Source organism: Cibotium barometz, chromosome 44, assembly GCF_041138505.1.
Source record: "Cibotium barometz isolate CiBa-2024 chromosome 44, ASM4113850v1, whole genome shotgun sequence".
Taxonomy (NCBI): Eukaryota; Viridiplantae; Streptophyta; class Polypodiopsida; order Cyatheales; family Cibotiaceae; genus Cibotium; species Cibotium barometz.
Genome location: NC_141089.1, coordinates 12199146 through 12217547, shown reverse-complemented (window position 1 = coordinate 12217547; position 18402 = coordinate 12199146). Strand labels below are relative to the sequence as shown.

Here is an 18402-nt window from a genome sequence, read left to right as displayed (position 1 = left end):
CTTTTTTAGTCACATGCATAGTAGCCAGGAGTTTCATAAAAAAGGTTTTTTAAACGCGTTTCGAAAAACGTTTCGAAACGTTTCATGGTGAAGCCCAGAAGTATGAAACGGCTCGGGTACCCGGGGGGGGGGGGGACACATGTTACCTTGATCTCATAGGCTCAAATAAATTAGCACAACTTAATAATTTACGATTTACAACTTACAAGTAACCAAATGGCAAAAGGAGTCAGGACCAAAGAGTGGCAATCCATAAAATGAGAAATGTCACATGATACATCATAAATGTCACATGCCACATGGGCTATGGCTGAAGCAAATGAGAGTATGTCACATGTGACATGTGACTGCCACTAACACCATACATCAAAGAAACTCAAAAAAATCTAAAAATAACAACACTATCCAAGGCTCTAGCTAGTTGTTAGAAGTCATCTCCTGTCTATTTGTATACACCAAGGCCTCTGTTGTGGGTGTGCCCGCCCGTATATCATTTTTCCACACTCCCCATATTTTTTCCCTATTTTTCCCATTTTTTTCTAGTGGCTGGAGGGCTGCCAGTTGATGCCAGGAGCACTCTGAAGCTGGCCGACTGCATCTGTATCAGTCGTGGGCTGTAGGAGTGCTGGCCGACTTGTTCTGTCCAGGCGTGGGGCATCAGATGCTGGCCGACTGCTATATTCAGCAGTCGTGGGATTTTGTCCAGTCGTGGGCCTCTTTTAGAGCTGGCCGACTGCCCTCATGGGCTTGTATATATTGCCCCCCATCCTCCTCCACTTTCTCATTCAGTATCTTCGGGATCTTGTGTATAGAGAAGAGTTTACACACATCTCTCTGTGTTTCTTGTGCTGATTATTTTCTGCAGTCTACTTGCTCTTGTCTACCCAAGTTTGGATATCATTTCCGCTGCATATTCTGACATGGTATCAGAGCCCTAGGCTCTAGGAGATCTTGGGCGTTTTTCTGAGCAAGAGGGGGAGCAACAGGTGGCTGATCGGTGGACTGTTTCGGGCTGAACGGGAAGTGAAGGTGCAAGAGGAAGGCGGGCAGAGGGGCTGGACAGCCACTTGCATATTTTCTGATTTTCAGATTTTTCCCACCCACCCACCCTTTCAGGTTACTCTCCAAGATGGCGGATTTACTCGAGATGGCTGAGAAGCACGTGAAGATTCCGACTCTTCCCACGTTCCCAGTGGATCGGCAGTTGGACGGGTCCAATTATGGCATCTGGAAGGTCATGATGGAGTCAGTTCTGGAGTCATATGATCTTGCTGATTTTATTATCAAAGGGGTGCCAAGGCCGGAAGCTGAGGAAGGGGAGGTTTTATCGACGAGGAAGGACCGAGAGGCACAGGCACAAATGTGGGACCGTGTCAACGCCAGGGTCCGGTCATTTATATTCCTCAATTGCACACCACAAGTGATCAACCATGTGAAGCACATGACGCTGGCGAGAGGCATATGGGAGCACTTGGCTTCTTTGTATAACAGGGTGTCACCCATGAAGCGGATATCCTTGGAAGTGCAGATGCGGGTTATGAATCCTGCAAAGTCTTCGACGATGCGGGAACACATTAACAAGCTGCAGGCCCTTCAGCAGGAAGTCCTTCAAGCTGGGAAAGAGATATCATCTGAAGATATGGCCATCACGTTACTTTCCCACTTGCCTGGTCAGTATTCCGCTTTCTATTCCTCGTTGATCACTAGTGGCAGGCTCAGCACCATTACTTGGGAGGAGCTTGTGCCAATGGTCCTGGACCAGGAGGAACGTTTCACGAACCCTCCTCACGGCGGAGGTTCGGAGGCCTTAACTGGCCAACGGTCGAAAGGCCGTAATACCAACAAGGGCAAAGGGAAGGCTTCACCAGATAAGTATTCCGAGAAGAAGCCTGATCCAGAACGAGAGAAGCTGAAGGCCGAAAGATCGTGTAATGATTGTGGCGAGAAAGGCCACTACTGGAGGAAGTGCCCTAAGCGGACAGGGAAGAGTGCTGATTCATCAGCCTCAGCTGCGAAGACTCCGGCATTTGTGCACTTGGAGATGGTGGACTCCGATGATTCATCGTCTTCGAGCGAGGAGGCAGTTGGCTTCACCGCAAAGGATACTCGGGAATGGATTCTCGACAGTGGTGCTTCCAGGCACATGACTCCATCCCGTGACTTCTTCCTGGATCTGAAACGGCAGTCAGGTCGTATCTTTATTGGCGATAACTCCACTATTCCGATTCATAGTGAGGGCCGGATGGAGATCATTCCCAACGGCAAGGGGGGCAAGCATGCTTCCCGTGTTCTTTATGTCCCTGCTCTGGGCTTTCATCTTTTGTCAGTGCATGAGGTATGCAAGACTGGCTTTCGGGTGGAATTTGAGGAGGATTCAGTTGCTCTAAGGGACCGTGAGACAGGCAAAGTTGTTTGGGAAGGCGGTGTGGAGAATGGCATCTACAAGCTCTCTGCACTCTCCTCATTGACAGGCTCTCAGGTCGGAGATTTGTGGCACTTTCGTTTTGGCCACTTAAATGTGGATGCTTTGCGGCGCGCCTTCTGGGACCAGATGGTGGTTGGCTTGCCAGATGTTGGTAGTAGGCAAGGACGCTGCAGTTCTTGCATACGTAGTAAGCAGCACAGGGAATCCTTTCCGAAGCAGGCTTCCAGGCGGGCTTCGAAACCTTTGGAGTTGATTCACACTGACTTGTGTGGACCACAACAGATACCATCCTTGGGAGGATCTCTCTACTTCATGCTGCTTGTTGATGATTGTACCAGATTCACGTGGGTCTACTTTCTTTCACAGAAGGACCAGGCTTTTGCTCGGTTCAAGGATTGGCACGTGATGGTGGAGAAAGAGTCTGGATTTCAGGTCAAGACTCTTAGGGCTGACAAAGGAGGGGAATTCTCCTCGATTGTATTCTTTCAGTTTTGTGCAGATCATGGCATCAAGAGGGAATTGGCCAATACCGGATCGCCTTCGGAGAATGGAGTTGTTGAACGTAAGAACAGGACTGTGGTTGAGATGGCGAGGACCATGCTGGAGCATCGAGATCTTCCTCGTCCACTTTGGGGTGAGGCTGTGGCAACAGCTGTCCATACCATAAACCGCTCTCCGACGACTTCTGTACCCCATATGACTCCATTTGAGGCATATTTTGGCAGGAAACCCGATGTCTCGCACTTCCGTGTCTTTGGGAGTGACGCGTATGTACATATTCCGAAGAAGCAGAGGGGGAAGCTTGACTCCAAGTCCCGCAAGCTGGTATTTGTGGGGTATAACTCTCTTTCCAAGGGATACAGGTTGTATGATCCAGAGAGGAACGAGATTGTTGTCAGCCGGGATGTGGTCTTTGATGAGCATGTTCCAGCATCCACTGTCGAGGAGCCGCCACTTCTTGGAGATCCAGAGTCTGATGATGATTCCCAGTCTACCACTCCAGTTGATCCACCTCAGTCATCACAGGAGGTTGAGCCCGCAGCTGGAGTTGAGCCCCCGCGACCACAGGAGGCTCCACGATCTGTTCGAGTACCTAGGTGGTTGATGGACACCCTTCGGGAGTCAGGTGTCACGGAGCTACCCTCCGAGTGGACCACAGAGGACGGCCCTCGAAGATCACATCGAGTTCGAGATAAAAGCAACACGGCGGAGCTTCTTCAGGTGAACTATGCTCTTATGTCTCGTATCATGCGGGATAAAGAGCCCACTTCCGTAAAGGAAGCCCTTTCACAGGATACTTGGAGGGAAGCCATGCAGGTGGAACTTGACGCCATCGAGAAGAACAACACTTGGGAGTTGGTACCGAGGCCGTCGAAGCGGTCAGTCATTGGTGTCAAATGGGTCTTTAAGACCAAGTACGCGGCTGATGGGTCGGTGGACAAACACAAAGCCAGGCTCGTGGCTAAGGGTTATGCTCAGCGGCCAGGCATCGACTACGAGGATACCTTTGCACCGACAGTGCGGATGACCACAATTCGGACCGTTCTTGCCCTTGCTTCTTCTCAGAGGTGGCCCGTGTACCAGATGGATGTAAAATCGGCGTTCCTTAATGGTGACCTGCAGGAGGAGGTGTACGTTGAGCAGCCTCCAGGCTTTATTGTTCCAGGATCGGAAGGGATGGTTTACAGGTTACGTAAGGCCTTGTATGGTCTTCAGCAGGCTCCGAGGGCTTGGAATCAGAAGATTGATTCCTTCTTTATTCGGACTGGATTCCAGAGATCGGTTGCAGATCCGAACCTGTATCTCTTTCGGGAACGCGGCATGGTCACACTCATCATCCTTTATGTGGATGATCTCATTCTCACCGGCGGTCATGTGGAGCACATTGGAGTGACGAAGGCTGCCTTGTCAAAGGAGTTTGAGATGACCGACTTAGGCTTACTCCACTTCTTCTTGGGATTGGAGATCTGGCAGACCCAGAGGGGGTTTTTCGTCTCTCAGCAGCGGTATGTTCATGAGTTGCTTGAGGCCTTTGGGATGGAGAACTGCAAGCCTATTACTTCGCCGATGGACCCGAACACAAAGTTAACCGTTACAGATCCTTGTGAGCCAGTTGATGCCTCGCAGTACCGGAAGCTGGTTGGTTCATTGATCTGGTTGCTGAACACCAGATTGGACTTGAGCTTCTCCGTGGGGCTGTTGAGCTCTTTTATGCAGACGCCATTGAAGACTCATTGGGATGCAGGATTGCGGATCTTGCGGTATCTGCAGAGTACGAAGGATCTGGGACTCTTTTACACAGGAGGGAATGGAGTCAAGCTCCAAGGTTGGAGTGACTCAGATTGGGGAGGAGATCCGGACACGAGGAGATCTACTTCAGGATACACTTTTACCCTCGGCTCAGGAGCGGTTTCTTGGAGCAGCAAGAAGCAGCCAACTATTGCCCTTTCTTCGACAGAGGCAGAGTATCGGGCTGCTTGTGGTGGTGCTTGTGAGGTTGTATGGCTGCGGAGGCTGCTAGGCGAGATGGGGTTTCCACAGAGGGAGCCCACAGTCATCCACAGTGTGATAACCAGAGTTGTATAGCTATTGCTCGGAACCCGGTTTTCCATGCCCGGACCAAGCATATAGAGATACAGTATCAGTTTGTTCGTGAGAAGATCTTGGCGGGTGACATCTTGCTACTTTATTGTTCGACGGAGGACAATGCGGCGGACCTCTTCACGAAGTCTCTACCTCAGGCTACGCTCAGGCGGCACTCCAGCTCCCTGGGGTTGGTTACACAGCCAGGAGCTGAGAGGGGGTGTTAGAAGTCATCTCCTGTCTATTTGTATACACCAGGGCCTCTGTTGTGGGTGTGCCCGCCCGTATATCATTTTTCCACACTCCCCATATTTTTTCCCTATTTTTCCCATTTTTTTCTAGTGGCTGGAGGGCTGCCAGTTGATGCCAGGAGCACTCTGAAGCTGGCCGACTGCATTTGTATCAGTCGTGGGCTGTAGGAGTGCTGGCCGACTTGTTCTGTCCAGGCGTGGGGCATTAGATGCTGGCCGACTGCTATATTCAGCAGTCGTGGGATTTTGTCGAGTCGTGGGCCTCTTTTAGAGCTGGCCGACTGCCCTCATGGGCTTGTATATATTGCCCCCCATCCTCCTCCACTTTCTCATTCAGTATCTTCGGGATCTTGTGTATAGAGAAGAGTTTACACACATCTCTCTGTGTTTCTTGTGCTGATTATTTTCTGCAGTCTACTTGCTCTTGTCTACCCAAGTTTGGATATCATTTCCGCTGCATATTCTGACACTAGTAGCCTCCAATGTCAAACATGACATAATACATCATACATGTCAATAAATCATAAATGAAAATGAGAATGAGTCATGACTAGGTACTAAGTAGATACTAGACTCTGAGAGCCTACTCATCCTCCTCTGCATCATCCAACTCAAGATCCTCATCCTCATCTGCAACATCAGATGCCTCAGAAGCTGTGGTCCAATCAGAAGAGTCATCTACAACCTCTGCTGTTGCTGTCTCACATGCAACACTCGTGCTACCACCATCATCTGTGCCACGTACAAAACTCCTGCTAGTGCTAGCACCATGTGTATCCCTGCCCACCCTGGCTCGAGAGCGGCTACGTGTTTGCCTGGTTTCCTGCATCGCCTCCTCATATAACATGGTGTAAATGTCCTGCTCATCAGGTGGGATCTCTGGGATGTCCTTCACTTTCTCAATGTCGATTTTGTCGACATTCACCTGAATCGGCTCTATAGAAGTACCTCTTTGCTCAAGTAGACGGAGGTTGCAATGACAATAAACCAACCGCTCTAATTGTGGAGTGGTAAATTTGTTCCTTTTCTTTGTGTGGAAAAGGGCCCATGTACTCCAATTTCTCTCACAAGGACCTGAGCTGCAGTCCTGTGAAAGCACTCTCATAGCAAGCCTCCTTTGCCAAAATTCAAACCCGAAAAATCACACATGAGACATGATTCATTATCCATGACACAGGTGAAAGCACATGCATGAATCATGATATATCATGTGACATGAGCATAAAACTTTAATGAATACTCACCAACTGTGGGGCACTTATACCATATTTCTCCCACCAAGATACAGGCTGTAACATCCCTGAATGCAACTCAGCAGTCGGTGACCCAAAATGCTTTCCTGTCTTGTTGCGGAAGGCAAGCCGCTGCTGCTCCAAGGTAGCCAACTGATCCACATCTCCACCCACCCATGCTGTGACATACTCCGTCCAACCATCCTCCAACTCCTCGCAACATGCCTGATCTTCGTGTCTCCACAAAGGATGGAGAATGTGGGCCACTGCATGGATTGGTCTATGAAACCAATCCCAACGATCTTGCCAAATAGTATGGAGGCTGGCCTTCCTAGTTTTTTGAACATTACGAATCACGAATCATGATTTAGAGTTTATATTAAATAAAGTTTAGAGCTGAAATTTAAAGAGAAGTAAAATATAATACTTACTGGATGTCAGAAATACCAGTTGCCTTTATAAGGCACTCCCCGAGCTTGTCCATGTACCCATATAAGAGGCCCATGGCGCAACCCTCCATGTCGGTGATTCGTAATACGTTGTAGAAAGGTTGTAAAATCCTCACCAATCCCTCTGCTGTTGCCCACCCCTCAGCACCCATGATAGTGCTAACAAACTTATCTGACTTTGAACACTTATTTTCAGCTTCCCAGTCATACCATTCCTTGGACACCACTAGTCGTAAGAGTCCCTTTCGTACTCTTACTACTCTATCAAGCACTATGAACATATATGCAAACCTAGTGGTGGCGGGTTTACACAGCTCCAACTCACCCTGTGCCCTGTAGATAGAAAGGATCTTGGGCCGCTTTGTGACAAATTTGACAATGAAGCGAGCTGTATTTAATACTTCCTGCAACCAACCTAGCTTGCCCATATCCTCCATCATAAGATCCAAACTATGACTGGCACATGGTGTCCAAACAATGCGTGGAAACTCATCCTCAAGCATGCGGCCCATACTGACACAATCTGAACCATTGTCAGTCACAACCTGCACAATATTTTCCGGCCCAACTTCCAAAACAGCCTCACGCAAATGGCGCCAAATGAACTCTCCTGCAACCACTGTGCTTGGCTGGGATGCATCAATGGCACGCAAAAACATTGTGCCCTTGCAAGAGGACACCAAGATGTTGTACACACTTCTCTTGCGTACATCTGACCACCCGTCACAAAGCAATGAGCAACCATACTTTTCCCAAGTCTTCCTTAATGGCTGAATTTCGTGATGCACCTGTGCACGCTCTCTGCGTAGCTCTTTAGTGCGCATAGTCTCATAGTTGGGTCCCTCCCACTCGTATCCAATCTGACTGACGGCACGCATGGCACATTTCCAACGATTTGTGCGTAGTATGTTGAAAGACAAGGCACATTGTATGAAGAGCTTAGTGAGCTCTCGAGTTGCCTCTTTCACAGCCTGCTTTTGAAAACCTGCTTTGATATTGCCTCTCTTGAGAGACCCCACAATCGGCAATTTAGAACGAGCCGCTACCGGCATAGAGCTCGTACCTGCATACACACCACCTGCAAAGGAATCTTGGCTTTGAGCCACATGAGTTTTCCCCCTCTTTGCCACTACCTCGGAGCTCTCTTCTTCCTCGACACCTGTACCTGTGTTGTCTACAACCCCTTCTTGGATTTTTTTCCATTCTTGTAGACTGTCATACACAGCCTTTGGTACCCTGGGACAAGCACAAATGCCCTCACCCTTCAAGCCAGACAAATGGGCTTTGATGCGGGTTACACTCCCGCCGGTCACTAATAAGCAGAAATTGCACTTCCACTTTTCGGCCCCAGACCCATCGTATCTTCCAAGTGAGGTGACATGGGCCCATACAGCATCACGATTGCGACCCATCTCGATTCTGTAAAAAGTTCAAGAAAATTTCAGCCTTCAAAGTTCAAAGTTCAGGTTAATTTTCAGCCTTATAAATTTAATCATAATTCTGTAGTTCAGAGAGAGAGAGAGAGAGAGAGAGAGAGAGAGAGAGAGAGAGAGAGGTGTGTAAAGAGAGAGAGAGGTGTGTAAAGAGGACGTGTGACGTGTGTGTGTAGAGAGAGAGAGAGAGAGAGAGAGAGAGAGAGAGAGAGAGAGAGAGACACACACACACACACACACGACAGCAATGCAGCACGGCTGTGTGTGTGTAGAGAGAGAGAGAGAGAGAGAGAGAGAGAGAGAGAGAGAGAGAGAGAGAGAGAGAGAGAGAGGTGTAGAGAGAGAGAGAGAGAGGCAAGTCAGTGTAGAGAGAGAGGTGTAGAGAGAGAGTGCGTGAGTCGAAGAACCTGTGCGCCGCGTGACTTCGAACTTCGAAGAACCTGCAGGCTGCTCGGCGCTGGCACAGAAACGCACAAAAACGGCAGCCAAACGTTTTTTTAATGTGGATATTGCAGTTTTGGGGAAAAAAAAATGTCAAAAAAAAAACTCGTTTCAAAAACAACGAAACGTTTCGAAACATTTCGTATGCCTCAGGAACAGCGAAACGCGTTTCATTGCTACTATGGTCACATGCACTTGTGACACACCAAGTGCTTCAGACACTAATATGTCTTGCATTGCATTTGACAGACAGAATGCATCATGGTATTTTGATAGTGGTGCTTCGAGCCACATCACTTCATGCAAAGATGTATCATGTGCAGATCATATCTTTACTTCGTCACATTCATTGATGACTACTCCAGGTTTGCTTGGGCTTACTCCTTGAAAGCGAAAGGAGATGTGTTTACATGCTTTCAACACTTTGTAGCAATGGCTGAAAATATGTGTGGATGTAAAGTCCAAACACTCCGCTCAGATAGAGGTGGAGAATACATGTCAAATGCATTCATGGATTATATGCTTCAAAAGGACATCAAACACCAATGTACTGTGCCTTATACACCGCAGCAGAATGGTGTAGTTGAAAGGAAAAATAGATATCTCATGGAGATGGCAAGATGCATGGTGAAAGCACAAAAGTTGCCTCACAAATTTTGGATGGAAGCTATAATGTGTGCAACTCGTGTGTTGAACAGGTGTCCAACAAAAGCTTTGAAAACCATAACACCATTTGAGGCTTGGTATAGCCGAAAGCCAACAGTGGATTATATGTGTACATTTGGGTGTTTGGCATATGCACATGTGCCAGAACAACTCTGAACAAAGCTAGATGACAAAGCAATTAAATGCATTTTTGTGGGCTACAGCAATGAGAGCAAAGGATACCGTCTTTATAATCCAACTACACGAAGGATTTTTGTCAGTAGAGATGTGGTATTTGCTGAAAATTCAGAACAGCCCATGTACAGCTTGTATAAAAGCAATGATACAGGCATACATGATATGTTTGATGGACTTTTACCCATTGCAATTAGGGGGGATTCAAATCAGCCAGTCCCAACACAAGAAAATCCTCATGTAGAACATGTGGAACAGCCAACCATTCAGCCCCCTTCTATGGAAGAAGTGGAAGATCTTGTCAGGGAAGAGCAAACAGCCATAGACACAGCCAAGTTAGTGCCAAGATGGTTGCTGAAAACTTTGCAAGAAAGCAAACTTGCAGCTCCACTCACAGGTAGAACAAGGGCCAGTTCCAGCCATGCTTTGAATATACATCGTGGGGAGTCTGCATTAGCAATGGGTGGTCTCTTTGATTCAGAAGAGCCTTCTTCTTATGAAGAAGCACATGAGAATGAGCATTGGGTGCAAGCTATGCAAGCTGAAATTTCTTCTATCATGAAGAACAATACATGGGATCTTGTGGAATGTAATTGGAACAAAGTGGGTGTACAAAGTCAAAAGAAAGTCTGATGGTACTATTGACAGGTACAAAGCAAGACTTGTGGCTAAAGGCTACTCCCAGAAAAAGGGAATAGATTATGAAGAGACTTTTGCTCCTACTTCGAGAATGACCACAATAAGATCAATGATTGCATTGGCTGCACATAAAGGATGGAAAGTGCATCAAATCACAATAGCAGTGGACCGAACATTATCCATCCTTTGAAAAATAATGTGAAGTGTTAATGATAAGGCAATTACTTCTTGATTGCTACTCGAGTCATTTAAGCACATCATGAACCATATTGGAATGCCCATTCTAATTTGATTTGGTAGAACTGCAGTATATAATGGCAGGCCAAAGACATTTGTTTTAAAGGTGAATTATTACGCAAGAAGCGTGTGGCCATTTGGAACATCCATTCATCTTGTATAATAAGAATAAATGGCTTATCTTTATCTTCCATTGCATTAGGACAATATGGTTGACAATATAGCACCTACATGAGAGTGTCGAATGTTAAACAAGTAAAAGCACAACACCTTAGTGACATGATAGATGCTATAAACAAATGACATATTATGGTACCTTATTTTGTTCACGTAACTTTAAACGCTCGATGTACATCGCGGTCCAATCATCTTTTGAGATCTTTTCTACAAAGAGAAATGGATCTTGTTATATTAAATAGAATTAGTATTTAAGTTTATAAATGTTAATATGCAAATGTCATTGATATATTACCTGCATTGCGTACTCTATATGACATCAAAGCCACTTCCTTCGGGATGATAAAGAACCGATAGATAGTATGGTCAAGTAGAAAGGATTGTTCCAAATGAATTCTCTTCTTTGGCATTGACATCTTTGTCACATGATGTCGAGATGTGCCGGCGTCAAATAGAACTTCCATGCAACATTTAATGATCTTTGGATGAATGAGTAAGTGATATAAATCACTACGACTTCTCGGCACATGTCCATGTGTAGAGTGAATATGAATCAAAGCATCTAAATTGCCACTTCGATACTCCACTTGAAATTTGAATGGATAACCACATTTCTTGGTTGATCTTAATCTCCTAATGGTTCCCTTTCGACTACTCTACTACCTCTATGGCACATGTAATCAACTACAACCTTGGATGCACGGCTCTTTTTTATTAATCGAACCATTACTAGTCTAACCTTGTGCTCAATCAGTATCTCTTTTAAGTGATTTTTCACATTTGTCTTGTCTACAGTTAATACCTTTGCTTGTATCCTTTTTTTGACTTGGCATTCTAGTTCTCCTTCATGGTTTGATTTTTTACAACCACAGGCGTTGATGAAGTCCCTAATAAAAGAGGTGGGTATTCCGTGCTTTCTAATATCAGTACATCATCTATATTTGATTGTTTCTATTGTCTCATTCACTCCTTGGTGATAATCATCCTTCACAATATAATGAGACATTGTCACAATGCTTTTCCACTCTTCTAAGCATGCAATCCTTAGCTTTGGTGTGCTATTTAAGCAAAGGCAATGTGCACTATCTTCTTTTATTCCCAAGCAAAGGTCATCCATGGAAGAGATTTTGCACGTCTAAATTATCACTTGATGAGGAGCGACTTCTATCACCATTGGAGCACTCTTCAATATAGAAGTCGCTTTGGTCTTGATTCAACAAATCCATGCTTCAAAGAAAATAAACTAATTAAGATTAGTTAAAGCTTCATTTTAAGAGCACAATATATATCCCACGTTGCCATTGCCATTTCAATTTCAATCATTTTAACTTTTATTGAGAATCAAATCCTATTGTAAATGATAACATACATGAATGAAGAATATACTTACAAATTTGAGAGAAAGAGAGAAGAAACTTGAATATAGTAATGTCAATACTAAGTACTTGAAACCATCTCTTATAAATGTGGATGGAGAAGTGATGGAGAAAATGTAAAGAAAAGTGCTTTCTATTTTCTATGGACTGTGTAAAAATTTGATAGAAGATAATGGTCCAAGTTTACTTTTGAGCCTAGTTTATTTTTTAAAATTCTCTCTAGTACTCTCATACTTTTCGAAGTTGAGTTATTGTTATAAGTTTGAAAAATGTCCAAAAGAATATTTATTGTACATACAATATATCATCCTCCATTAAAGACCATAACTTTTGCTCGCGCGCCGTCACTACAATTATGTTGGTCCGAGTTTACTTTAGTTCCCGGTAACTGCATTCCCACTGCCCAGTGGTGGTCAGTGCCCTCGGTCTGAGTTTAGTTCTAGTTCGAGTTTACTTTCATGGCGGCTGGGGAGATCCGACGGAGCGTGATGCTAGATGTGAATACCCAACATTTCCAGCCATTGATCCCAATACTACAACCCCATGTGACTTAGTGTTTGGGGGGGAGGGGGGGGGGGAGGGAAACCGACTGGTTGTTAGCCTCTACTCGCGTGGTGCTCTGTTGTTCCTTGTTCGTTCATGCTGTGTGAACATGACCTAACCAAGGGTGTTTTTTTCCGTCTGTTTTTTCCTTGGATATCTAGTGTGAAAGGACACTCTTATCTTATTGCTTTGTACTCCATCACCTCCACCGATTCTCACTCTCACAAATATTTGTACTCGATCTATCTATCTTTGTGTGTTGCTGTGAGTTGAAATCCAGGCAGCTTGCAGAGTCAGGGGACAGTCGCTCATGGTATACACAGGTAGTCCAGTGGCTCCAGAGTTTTGGGTATGATATGGACTGATTACCACCTACCCAGTATGATCTACATGCCCCACACCTCTCCCTCTCACACACTGAGAGGAATAGAGTCACCAGGTAGGAGCTGATTCAGAGACATATCACGTGCACATGGGTGACACCATCACAGCCTCTTCGTACGAAGATGGCATACTACAGAGATCATTTCTTGATGCTGACTTATGATGGTTTCATTCAGAGACCGCACTACATGGATCTATATCTTCCACATGCTCTGAGAGTAGTGATTGGACAGCTTCGAGTTTCATCACACCCTCTGGAGATTGAGGTTGGACGAGCAGCCCACATCCCACGGGAGGAGAGATTATGCAGAGAGGATGTGGAGAGCGAGTCACACTTTGTATGCAGATGTCCATATTATGATGGGATCAGAGCCACCTACCCTACTCTCTTCAGAGGAGCAGACACATCTTTTCAGTCCATCCTGCAGATATCAGACCAACGAGTACTTGGGTGCTTCTTACTAGAGATATACCGATAGAGAGTAGTTACTCTAGTCAGGAGAGAGGAGAGCACAGATCCGACAGACTCAGTTGATCGATTTCTTCCAGAGGACAGCCATGCCAGATCCCATAGTGATGGGCCGAGGGGTTGCTTTGAGGAGAGCAGAGGAGATTCGAGCATTGCGGTGTCCACGAGCGCTCGGATATCGACCTTCCCACAGACATCGACATATGATCAGGGACATTCGTGCACGACACCAGAGGTGACTACAAGAGACAGGACAGCCGGGACCCATTGATGTGGTGGCCATCTTGCATATCATTACAACTGGCGCTGACATGTATGACATGTTACACCCCCCCCCCCTCACCACAGGATGGAGCTGACTAGGAGCATGCCTGTGTTGAGCATTGTTGTATCACCCTGGCATATAGTTGTGCATTTACCCTAGTAGTGCTCCATCCTTATATATGTACATACATCCCGACCTCAGAGTAGTAGTTTTCTTCTAGTTGTTGTATTGTGCACTGAGCACCATCTGATACTCAGAGATGCCACATACATTGTACATGGTTTTGTCTCATAGGCCAATTCTCTTTGGCCTGAGAGAGACGTTAATACAATCTCTCTCTCTCTCTCTCTCTCTCTCTCTCTCTCTCTCTCTCTCTCTTTGTGGCCTTCAAACATTTAGTATTAGAGCTGGTCACTATGGGAGTTGCCCGTGTTGGACCTGTTGCATACGCTTGTGACATTCTGCCACCCCTTCGCCGCTTAGTCCACCTTTTCGGCGATAGTGTGTAGAGGACCACCGCCGCCGGCCGGTTGGGTGGCACTAGTGTGAAGTGGGCCACTGCCGCCCAGCAAGCGGGCGGCACTCAGCCCACGCGTGGGCTTACGTGGGAAAGGCCCAAAATCCTTGTGGTTTTCGCTTCTATGTCGCTTGCAATCCATCGTTGTCGTCGTCTGTCTCAAGTCGCCATGCCGTGTCTTGTTGTTGGCTCCTTCATTCGGTGCCGTGCCTCGTCGTCACCGTCGAAGTTGCAACTGCCGTTGTCCCATGTCCACGACCACGTTCTCCACAACGAGGGCTTGTTGTAGCTTCCCGTCGTCGTTGACCAGATCATCGCCTGTTGTACCAACGAGTCACCGTCGCCTGGAGTTCGTGCCCAATCAGCATGCTGTTGCTCTCTGTCGAGGGTCTACATGTTTGCATTCTTGAATCTTTGAATTTCGTGAGGCTTTAAGCTTGTAGGTACTATAGTGCAAAGTGACAAATTTTAGGGCTTTTAGGATTATTTGTTTGATAAGGTAATCAAAAATCAGTGCACTATGCCTTATACTCCATAGGAGTATGGTGTAGTTGAGAGAAAGAACATGTCTCTCATGGAGATGGCAAGATGTATGGTGAAAGCACAAAAGTTGCCGCATACTTTTTGGATGGAAGCCATCATGTATGTGTGCAACTGAGGTGTTAAACAGGTGCCCAACAAAATCTTTGAAGACCATAGCACCATTCAAGGCTTGGTACAACAGAAAGCCAAAAGTGGATTTATTCGTACATTTGGGTGTTTGGCATATGCTCATGTGCCAGAGCAAATCAGAACAAAGCTAGATGATAAAGCAATCAAATGCATCTTTGTGGGCTACAATAATGAGAGCAAGGAATACCGTCTCTATAATCTAGTGACACGCAAGATTTTTGTCAGTAGAGATGTGGTGTTTGCTGAAAATTCTCAGCTTGTATAAAAGTCATGATACTGTCTAGGACATGTTTGATGGCGTTTTACCCATGGCCATTAGTGGGGATTCAGTTCGGCCAGCCTCTATTCAGGATATGCCTCACGTTGAACAAGATGTAAGCCATATGGAACAGCCAGAAAATTAGCCCCCTTCTAGGGAAGAGTTTGAAGATGTTATCAGGGAAGAGCAAACAGCCATGCATGGAGTCAAATGTGTGCCTAGATGGTTGCTGAAAACCTTGCAAGATAGCAAAATTTCAGCTCCATTGCTAGGAAGAACAAGGGCTAGTTACAGCCATGCATTGAATGTACAACATGGTTATTTACAAAGGCTTTGCTTAGAGAGAAGTTTGAAGCTTTCCGAAAAGCTTAGGCTTTCTCATATAGAGAATGATCTGCTACCTTGTACAGGTTCACACTTACATTGTAGGGGGGATCTGAGGCAAATGCATAAATATGGTAGTACTGTGTGTGAACAGGTCCTAAGGGCACTTTTTCCCATGTGGTTTTCCCCCTTGGATATCCGGTGTGAAAGGACACTCTATTTTTTGCTTTGTACTTTCATATTATTATTATTATGGATGGATATATGTGGATGGTTGACTCCATCACCTCCATCGATTTTCACTCTCACAAAGCTGTGTACTCTATCTATCTCCATCTCTCTGTGTGGCTGTGAACTGAAACCCTAACATGCTCTCTCTCTTTCTTCTTGTGGCCTTCCAACATTGAAGAGGCTTTGATACCAAGTGATTGTACGAGCCCAGCTCTTGAGAGGTGAAAGGGAAGAGCTATGGTGGGTCAAAGATCTCCATTGCTGTGTGGGAAGAGAGAGAAAGAAAGAAAGAAAGATATATTAAGCGTCTACTAAAGACCCAATGGGCCTATGAGACCAAAGTGATAAAATAATGTCCATGGCATATCTCATCATAGAATGGAAAATAAAACAGAAAGAAAACATAAACATAGCTATCTCACTGGGGTGATACAAAACTGTCCATGGAAACTCATCATGGAATACTAAGAACGTAGAAACATGAGAGCAGCATTAGCTTCGAGTAGATGGTATACCACCTCTACAAAATATCAAGCATGGGGCTAATGAGTATGGCCGAGAGGTCTCCCTCAGCTATGTCATGTAGAAAGGTAGCTTGATGGTGGTGAAGCATGTCTTGGATTTGGAGTTGATGAGGTGATTGTAGCCGACGGTCGGGGGCGTTCGTCACGTTGGAGTGCGGAGGCTCGGTCTCAGGTAACTCCTCTCAGGCAAGGTAGGTCCGGAACAGCTCGTGGAGGGTCCACAAGATCCACTATATCGGTGTCCTCCAATAAAGATTTGAATAGTTATATGAATCTCCACAAGTACATGCTTTTAGAACCTTGAAGATTCTTTTGCATGACATAAGCAATGATGTGAAGCAGGTATAAATATCTAGATATTATGTGAACTACTATAAGAGTGGGTTCATATCAAAACACACACATAACACATGAGTGAGTGTTCACATCCTTTTTGGGGATGTACACACACACACACACACACACACACACACTTTTTTTTTGGTGGAATCATAAGTATATTAGATTTACAAGATGACTATCCAAAGTAGATAGTCTCAAAGTACATCAACTGAAGATGTCAATATAAGACAAATATACATCATGATCTATTTGGTCAACCTGCATGCAATCGAAGAAAGATTGATGCAGGGAGTACCGAAAGAAAGAAAATGCAGAAAAAGCCGCATCGCCGAAAACTCCATGGTTGCGAACTTTCCATAGTGTCCATAAAGCCCAGTAGCGCACCCATGAGAAGAAAAGAGTGAATTCTGGTCTGGGCAAATGAAGACCACATAGCCAGAAAAACTTTCCAAATATCATATTTGGAAATCTAGCCCGCAGAAGCTGGATGAGAGGAAGAAAAAACTGACGAGAAGAAGGACAGCTCCAGAAAATATGAATGACTGTCTCCCTGGAAGCAGAGCATCTATGGCCAGTGGATGAGGATATATGTTTGCGTGCCAGAAACTGTCCTGAGGGAATAACAGCCAAAAGAACGCGCCACAAAGAAGAGATTTGCCCGTTCAGAAACCCAAGGCAATGGCAACAAATGTTTATACAGACCAGCAACTGTAATATCAGAGAGCCTCAAGGGATGGCATGAAGAATCAAAAGAGGAGATAGTCCAATCCTGCAGGCGATCTCGAATTTCCAACAGTGGAATCGGCAAAAAAGGCTGAAGCATCTGAATTATATCACGCCAAAGACGACGATAATGAGGTCCCAAGCCATAATGTGCAGCAGCCTGTGGAAAAGAAAGAGGGGAGCCATCAGGATGGATGACATCTCCCACAGAGGTAACACCCTTTGAGTGGAGAAAATATGAACGCCGGGGTTCTTGCACCGCCAGGGGAACTGAAAATGCTTTGGACTAGTGGATGCTCTCAGCGCGGAGAGAGTTGTCTTGTAAGGAGTCACGACCATTCCATTTTAAATTTGAAAGGACAAGCTTCCAATCAGCAAGTAAGCCAGAAATGAGAGGACAGCCCTTAATTTTGCCAGTAATGTCACCAAGAATAAAATCCCAATGAGTAGGTTGCCAATGGCCAAAAGCCGAAGTCGTCAGATGAAGTAACAAATGACGGATCATCGCTGTCCAAGGCTGAGTGCCTTCCAGAAATTGAAGCATCAGTTTACCTCTGTGGGTAAGAATATGCACCTGTAAATTAAGGATATTCAAGCCTCCATGCATTTGAGGGGTACAAAAATGATTTGCCGAAAGCAAACGTACACTCTTTTTCCCCTGCTGCGATCTCCATAATATCTCCAAGATGGTGGACATAAATAATTTCAGCTCCCCCTGAGAAAACCTGATGAGAGGAAGGTAGAACTGAATATAGGCAACCAAGATGGATTGGAGAATTCGTAAACGAACATGCAATGGCCATGTTGCAAGTTTCCAGTATTCCAACTTTTTCTTGAGCTTTGCCAAGACCCAATCTGTTTGTTGACGGCGAGTGACTGTCCATCCCAAAGGATATCCCAAATGCCGAATCAAATGAGTGGAGTGAACTATTTCCCTTGGCCATAGCAAATTATGCCACTGTTTTGAATGCAAAGGCAGCAATTTAGATTTCTGAAAATTGATTTGTAGGCCAGCCGCAAGTGCAAACAAAGAAAGAGCCTGCATCAAAGTAGAGAGATCCTGATG

At 45.5% G+C, this 18402-nt stretch overlaps 2 protein-coding genes across 2 annotated transcripts in view; one reads left to right on the top strand and one right to left on the bottom strand.

Moving 5' to 3' along the window:
• PAT2 (protein affected trafficking 2) overlaps positions 1–18402 on the top strand; it is an 80656-nt gene that overhangs the window by 35458 nt on the left and 26796 nt on the right. The window lies entirely within an intron of this gene.
• Positions 6213–7449, bottom strand: LOC147612970 (uncharacterized). The gene is made up of 2 exons (XM_086782013.1): positions 6923–7449; positions 6213–6822 (listed from the first exon to the last, which is right to left on the bottom strand). Exons 1-2 carry the CDS (start codon positions 7441–7443, stop codon positions 6489–6491), a joined length of 855 nt encoding a protein of 284 aa, XP_086638139.1. The 5' UTR covers positions 7444–7449; the 3' UTR covers positions 6213–6488.

Coding starts and splice junctions, on each gene's coding strand:
- LOC147612970 (XM_086782013.1), bottom strand. CDS start 7,443: ATGCTTGAGGATGAGTTTCCACGCATTGTTTGGACACCATGTGCCAGT. Junction 6,823..6,922: donor ACTGGTATTTCTGACATCCA/GTAAGTATTATA, acceptor TCAAAAAACTAG/GAAGGCCAGCCTCCATACTA.